We start from the raw sequence: 8,014 nt of genomic DNA, 5'->3' as shown, positions 1-8,014 counted from the left end.
CACTCACTTTGTAGACCAGGCTGGCCTCGAACTCAGAAATCCGCCTGCCTCTGCCTCCCGAGTGCTGGGATTAAAGGCGTGTGCCACCACGCCCGGCTGGTTGGTTGGTTTTAAGAGATGTGTGTTCTGGAGGTGGGTGTGATGCACAGGCCTGCAGTCCTTGTACTTGGGAAGTACAGGAAGATGAATCTCCAGTGAAAGGCCTATCCTGGGCAAGGTGAGATCCTATCTCACAAAACAAGGGCTGGCCCCTCCTGCTCAACAGGTGCTCTGTAATAAAACTTCTTTCTCAGAACAACAAACAGTATATTCTGATAGGAGCAGAACAGGAAAAATTCAGTGCGTTCTGGAGCCTGTGACTTGGAAGCAGTGAGAAAATGACACAGAAGAGTGTTTGTGTGTGTGTTTTAACCTGCATGACAGACTGCATCCTGCTGTCCAGATAAGTCTTTCAAGCAGTGGTTCTCAACCTGTGGGTCATAAACACAGATAATTACATTACCACACATAACAACAGCAAAATTGCAGTTATTAAGTAGCAACAAAAATAATTTTCTGGTTGGGGGTCACCACAGTGTGAAGAACTGTATGAAAGGGTCAGAGCATTAGGAAGGTTGAGAACCCCTGCTTTTAGGTAGCAGAAAGGCCAGGCACATGCTTTGAATGCCAGTCCATGGAGGCAGAGGCAAGCCCATCGCTGTAAGTTTGAAGCCAGCTTGGACTACATAGCAAGTTCCAGGTCAACCAGAGCTATGTAGTGGGGAACCTTTCTCAAAACAAGAAAGAGAAACAGAGACATTGCCAAGTAAACCAGGGAGAAAATATCCCCTAGACAAAGCCTAGAAAGCAGAAAGCTCATGAGAAGCCACAAATAAAATGGGAAGTCTAGACATTTCAGGGCAAAAAAAGGAGCTGGCCAATACAGTGGAGAAAAGGAATAATAGCTACTTCCTGTCAAGTACTCCTTTGGGTTTTATGTATGCTGTTGATAAGAAATAGAATAGCATAAGAACTATATGAAAAGTAATGCTATCTTAGTTTACAAGTAAGGGAAATGGAACACAGAGTGAGGGCAAGCGACTGAGGGAGCTCTCAACGCTTAAAGCCTCAAGGTACTGGGCTGGAGAATGGGCCCATAGTTGAAGAGGACTGGGATTGAGTCCCTGCACTCACGAGAGCTCACTACTATCTGTAACTGCTGTACAGAGGGATGCAGCGCCCTCTTCTGGTCTCTGCAGGCAATGTGTGTGCATGGTGCCCAGATATACATGCTGGCAAACAAAGAGGGGAAAAAATGGGGGAAAACATTAAAATCCTTTAAGGGTAGAGGTTACATGTAAGATAACCAAAGTGCAAAGCGAAGGAACACATTGTATCACTTAAGAACTTGGGGCTGGGCTAGAGAGATGGCTCACAGTTATGAGCAATCTCTGCTCTCGCAGAGGTCCCCAGCACCACAGGGCAGTTAACAACCTCTTGTAACTCCAGTTCTAAGAGATACAACCCCTCTTCTGACTTCTGTGGGAACTGCATGCACTACGTGCACATGCTTGCATGCAGACAAACACTCCTACCCAGACTTTTAAGTAAAAAAGAGAGAGAGAGAAAAAAAGCAAATTATTAAAAAAAAAATGGGAACCTAGGAAACATATGCATATATCAGCTTGTATTAAAAAGGCTAATTTCTCTTTAGGTTTATTTCAAACAGCTCTGTAACAAGTGCCAAAAGAGTTTTAACCCTTACCGAGTAGAAGAAATCCAGTGTCAGGTAAGCACACGGAATGCTTTGTTTGTCTTGTTTCCATTTGTGTACCTGAAGCCTCTGTCACGAAGTGTTTGGATCTTATAGATCCTGGATCTTGTCATGGGGATACTAGGTTCTCTCTCTCTCTCTCTCTCTCTCTCTCTCTCTCTCTCTCTCTCTCTCTCTCTCATTTATGTATATGAATACACTGTTGCTATCTTTAGAAACACCAGAACAGGGCATCAGATTCCATTACAGATGGTTGTGAGCCACCATGTGATTGCTGGGAATTGAACTCAGGACCTCTGGAAGAGCAGTCAGTGCTCTTTAACTGCTGAGCCATCTCTCCAGCCCCATAGGTTTTCTGTATGTATGAAAGCTTGGAATTATTTTAGGAAAGGAATACAGGCATAAATTCCACAAATATTTTTGGAGAGAAAGAGGGAGAAGATCCATTATTTTTCCTTGTGTTAGGCATGAACCATCCTGACTATAATCTTGTGAACCGGGAGAAGCAGCAAGTTCAGAGGTTCAAGGCTGGGCTGGGCTTCCTGTTGCCTTGTCTCAAAAACCAAAACAAAGCAGAAAGCAAGCCACCTTCTTCAGGGTGTCTTCAGAATGTCATTGTCCTTTTGATGGTTAACTGTTACATTTTTGCTATGTGGCGAATGCTGGTGTGTTTTGCACGTTGTTTCCAGAGGGCTGGCTTAGCCTTTGTGAAGATGTTGTTCCGGAGATGCTCAGTTCCAGAAAGATGTGCTCAGCTGCCACAGGTCAGATTTATAGGGTAGAATTTGTTGGATTTCATGGTGTCTTCAATGCTTGGAAAGTCTCTGAGTTAGATGAAGTTTTGACTTTCTATTGATTTTTTTTGTTTGTTTGTTTGGTTTTGAGTTTGGGTGTGGGGCCGTGTGGAGTCTGAAACTGTGGAAAGGAAAACTGTCTTTAAACTCGGCTACAAAGATTAACTTAAATGATTTTTGTAGTCAGGAAGATTTTTGTGGGTTGCGAAGATGGCTCGGTGGTTAAAAAACTCTTTTTGCTCTTCCAGAGAAGCAGAGTTTGTTCCCAGCATCCACATTGGGTGCCTTGCAACTACCTGTTACTCCAGAGTAAGGGGATCCCCCAGTTTCTCCTGGCCTACATAAACCCCCCATGTATGTGTATATATACACACAGATTCTATACATAAATAAATACACAGAAATAAAAATTAAATATTTTTTAAAGATTACTCTGAGGGGAGAATACACTAGGGGTCGAATCCAGGGCCTTGTGCAAACCAAACAAGATCTCCACAGAGAGCTATCTCATCTAAATAACTGTTTTTTTTTTTTAATTAATTTATTTTTAGACTTACAATATGTTCTTTTTTGGAAGACCTTAGGGCTGGAGGTGGGTAGATCATATCCAAGGCAATAGCAGTAGTAGTGATAGTTCTCTCTCTCTTCTTTCTCTCTCACTCACACATGCATACGCACACACACACACACACACACACACACACACACACATACACACTATAGTGAGGCTGGTTACCACATCAAAAGTTTTTAATTTGGGGAAAATGAAATGACCTGGTGACAGAATGGTTCCAAGAAATTGATGAAAAAAAGAATCGTTAACAATATGCAATTGAAAATATTGGAAGAAAAACATTCCCCCCCCCTCTGGTTCTTATATTAAGAAGATGTATGAGGGCTGGTGAGATGGCTCAGCAGGTAAGAGCACCCGACTGCTCTTCCAAAGGTCTGGAGTTCAAATCCCAGCAACCACATGGTGGCTCACAACCATCCATAATGAGATCTGACTCCCTCTTCTGGCGTGTCTGAAGACAGCTACAGTGTACTTACATATAATAAATAAATCTAAAAGAAAAAAAAAAGATGTATGAAAGCTACTGATAATGATGTGCCTGTGTGTGTTTTGGAGCAAGACTCATTGATCTAAGTGATTTTTACTTTTAAGGAGAAGTAGAAGGCTTAGAGATCACTCTATCTTGATGGAATAGGGATTGGTAGCACTGCAGACTAGGCCAGAAGATTCAGACCTATGAGAAGACAGTAGGCTTAAATAGTTAGATACGAAGGGCTGGAGAGGTGGTCCTGTGGTTAAGGGTGCTTGCTGTTCTTGCGGAGGACTCAGGTTCAGTTCCTAGCACTCATATTGAGCAGCTCATAACCATCTGTAACCCCAGTTCCAGAGGATCCCATGCTTCTGGTCTCCTCCACATGTTCCTGCACACACATGGTACATATGAACTCACATAGGCACACATACATACACATAAAATAAATATATATATTAACAATGTGAATATTAGATGTGTAATGATTTTGAAACATTTTTGGGGGGTGGGCAGAGTCACTATAGAATGTTGGCTGTCCAGGAACTCACTATATGGACCAGACTGGCTCGCTTTGAACTCTCAGAGACGCTTCCTCTTTTTTTTTCCCCTCTTCCTTTCTCCCTCTTGCTGGCTCTGGCCCCTGCTTGCTCTGTCTCTGCCCCCTGCCCCCGTTTATTATTATTATTATTATTATTGTTATTATGTATGGTTGTGAGCCACCATGTGGTTGCTGGGATTTGAACTTAGAACATCCGGAAGAGCAGTCAGTGCTTTTAACGGCTCAGCCATTTTACCAGCCAGATACTTCCTTTTTTATTATTTTTATATTGTTTTTCTTCATTTTGTTTTGTTTTGGTTAGGGTTGGTTGGTGATTTGCTTGTTTTTTGTTTGTTTTGTTTTGTTTTGTTTTTGTTTTTTGTTTTCTGTGTAACCCTGGTTATGTTGGAACTCACACATAGATCAGGCTGGCCTTAACCTAGAGATCTGCCTGTCTTTGCCTCCCAAGTGTTAGGATTAAAGGCTTGTTGCCCCCACTACCTAGCCTAAGAATTCTTTTGTTGTTGTTGTTTTTTGTTTTTGTTTTTTTGTTTTGTTTTTTTGAGACAGGGTTTCACTGTGTAGCCCTGGCTGTCCTGGAACTCACTCTGTAGACCAGGCTGGCCTGGAACTCAGAAATCTGCCTGCCTCTGCCTCCCAAGTGCTGAGATTAAAGGCGGGAGCATTGCACATGACAATCCATAGTGATAATTTGTGCCTTAGGGCAGTATCTTCTTTCAGAGAGGATTTAGGCTTGCTTACAACAAGCTGATAGATAGACTCAGCAGCAAGCTCATTTGGTTTGCCTTTTTCTTTCTTAGGAAAGAATGGGGGAAGGGCTGGAGAGATGGCTCAGTGGTTAAGAGCACTGACTGCTCTTCCAGAGGTCCTGAGTTCAAATCCCAGCAACCACATGGTGGCTCACAACCATCTGTAATGGTATCTGATGCCCTCTTCTGGTGTGTCTGAAGATAGAGTACAGCTAACGCACATAAATAAAGTAAAGAAATCTTGAAAGAAAGAAAGAAAGAAAGAAAGAAAGAAAGAAAGAAAGAAAGAAAGAAAGAAAGGAAGGAAGGAAGGAAGGAAGGGGGAAACTCAGTGAGTTAATCTACACAAGGTTCTTGGTAGGTGCCAGGCACATAGGACCCCTTCCTGTAATTTGTAAGGAAGAATGCCCATCACTAGGGAAGAGAGGATGTGACTGTTGTGTGATGTTTAGTATATCGAAGATATATATTTCCTGTTCATAAAATCCAAGTGCTAGCTAGCATTCCACAGTCTTCAGAAAGTAGACCTTGCCTTATTCTGTGGGGGCTCCCAGCCATATGTGGATGAAAGGTTGGCCCTGACCAGGAAGGTGTACCGGGATCTATAGGATGGGCTCTTGACCAAAAGGCATGGCTTTAAATCTGGGGAGAAAACAATTTAGCTTCCTGGACCAGTGTCATAGTCATAGCAGACACAGTGCTTGCTGCCAACCTTGATCTAACTGGAGTACCAGGCCCCACATGACAGAGGAAGAACCTAGCTGTCCTCTGACCTCCACAAGTCACACCACAGACTTCTGCACACTTAACAAATACACTCTTGGCTCAGGTACAATGTTGACCTCAGGAGACTTTTCTCCTTCCTAATTGTGACAACCATCTAAACGGGGTCCAGTCTTTGTGAGTATGACCTCTGGCTGAGACCACAGTTCTCCCGTCATTTAGTAAAATGATCCCAATCCCCACTGGCTACAGATACATAAAATTACACACAAACACACTTTAAGAAACCCCTCCCCCATATTTTACTATTGTCTTGGGTGGCATGCTAATATCCTCTTGACCAGCGTCCGAGATCAATCATTCAGGTGGCATTTGAAGTTGTTTTGTGCAACTTGGATATCAGCTTCTTGCAGAACTTGGAGAAAGGCACAGCTATGGGGAGAGGGAAGGAGTATTTTCAGTTGCTGACCAAGCTTGGAATATCAATTGATCCTTGAATGTTCCACCTTTGCCTCCAAAAGACCTGCTTAAGAGTCTGTTGTTCCTGTTCTCCAAAGAAAAGACACATTGATGTCCGGAGGCCACACCGCCAGGAGCTCTGTGGCCACTGCAAAGACAAGAAATTCCCCTGTAGTGTCTTCTTCAGCTTAAAATAAACCTTGTGACAGTGGGTGCCGTTTCTGGTTTGTTTCATTTGAGGGGGTGAAAGTTGGCACTGAATAAATAAAATACATACATATCAACCAGACCATGAGGAACACATTAGTGGACAACTCCTGGGTAACAACATCACACTAGAAATGGTTGCTGATGAGAGGAACAAGAAAGAGAAAAGTCAGGTGTGGTAACTCAGTCCTTGGGGGTCCCAGGCTCCAGAGATGGATCTCTTTAGGTTCAAGGCCAGCCTGCTCAACATAGTGACACTACCCAGTCTCGGAAAGAGAGAGGCTGAGTGGTGGTGGTGCACACCTTTAATCACAGCACTCAGGAGTCAGGCAAGCCTGGCCTACAGAGTAAATTCCAGGATAGCTAAGGCTACCCACAGAAACCCTGTCTTGACCCCCTCTACTTCCAAAAGAAAGGGGGCGGGGAAGAGGGAGGGGGAAAGAAAGGGAGAATTTAAAATTAATTTTAAAAATTAACAAGGGCTGGAGAGATGGCTCAGTGGTTAAGAGCATCGACTGCTCTTCCAGAGGTCCTGAGTTCAGTTCTCAGCAACCACATGGTGGCTCACAACCATCTGTAATGGGATCCAATGCCATCCTATGGTGTGTCTGAAGACAGCAACAGTGTACTCACATACATTAAATACATAAATATTAAAAAAGAAAGTAAAATTATTAAAAACGTGGCCGATTTTTGTTGGGGGGGACGACAAAATTTCTGTCCTGAGACTTGCTGTATAGACTATATAGTGACTTGGAGGCCAGCTGGAGCAATGCAACGTCTTTGGGGCCAGGTTGGCCTCAAACTTACAGTTGTCTGCCTGCCTCTGCATCCCTCCCTAGTGCTGGGATTAACTATGTGACAAATTTTTACAAGTAGTATTATAGTTAGTAGGAATGTAGGGTTACTGGAGGGGGCAAGGACCTTGGTTCCTACAGTCCATAATTATAGCACAGGTGGGACTAACACCTAGCATGTGTCAGATACTGTTGTAACTTAACCACAGCAGTCATTTAAAAATAAGACCTTGTGTTGCTCCAGATGGCCTCCAATTCGCGACAGAGTTGAGGATGACCTCGAATCCACAACTCCTAGTTTTCACCTGAAAACTGAGATTTCAGTCTGCACTCTCACATCTGGCTCCCAGCAGCCATGTTAAATAGGAAATGTTAGGACCTTTTCCCAGGTGGTGAGGTGGAGCAGAGAGGACATGGAACAGAGCGAAGATTAAACTTAACAGAACATGGGCTAGGTCCCTCGTTCTCAGTCCAGTGTTTACATTTTCTCTCACACTAGGATGGCAATCCATGAAGTAGGAAACATAGGACTAAAGTAGAGAAACTCATTTGAATGACTAGGAAGAGATCAGATGGACACCAGCAGTGGACTGGTGCACAGAGATAGACCGGAAGTGGGATGGTACAGGGAGATCAGAGCTACAGTCAGGGTGGGAATAGAGTTGATCCTTTCTCTACAACTTAGTGTTTTAAAAAACAGAGATGCTCTCACTGGCTTCACAACAGCATTTTTGGGAGCAAGGAAGCATCGTGCTCATTAAATTCATTTATATGAACCTGTCTATGTGTAGGAATTACAGGGGTGAGGTAACATGCCCTGGTCTGATCTTTCTCTTACTCAATTAGAGATGATTGAAAGTTACAGTCTTGGGTTTGGAGAGATCCTTCAGTGGTTAGAGCCCATATTGTCCTTGTAGAGGCCCTCAG

The 8,014-nt window shown here is 43.4% G+C and overlaps 1 protein-coding gene across 1 annotated transcript in view; it reads left to right on the top strand.

Moving 5' to 3' along the window:
- Zar1l (zygote arrest 1 like) overlaps positions 1-6,294 on the top strand; it is a 9,948-nt gene extending 3,654 nt beyond the window's left edge. Inside the window, exons 3-4 of the mRNA XM_021164011.2 lie at positions 1,694-1,768; positions 6,146-6,294. Coding sequence (XP_021019670.1) covers positions 1,694-1,768; positions 6,146-6,280 — 210 coding nt within the window. The 3' untranslated portion in view covers positions 6,281-6,294. The remainder of the gene's footprint in view (positions 1-1,693; positions 1,769-6,145) is intronic.
- Positions 6,295-8,014: the final 1,720 nt, after the last annotated feature.

The sequence above is a fragment of the Mus caroli genome, chromosome 5 (genome assembly GCF_900094665.2).
Source record: "Mus caroli chromosome 5, CAROLI_EIJ_v1.1, whole genome shotgun sequence".
NCBI classification, from domain to species: domain Eukaryota; kingdom Metazoa; phylum Chordata; class Mammalia; order Rodentia; family Muridae; genus Mus; species Mus caroli.
Note: the sequence above shows the minus strand (reverse complement) of the source record. Positions and strands in the feature narration are given on the sequence as shown.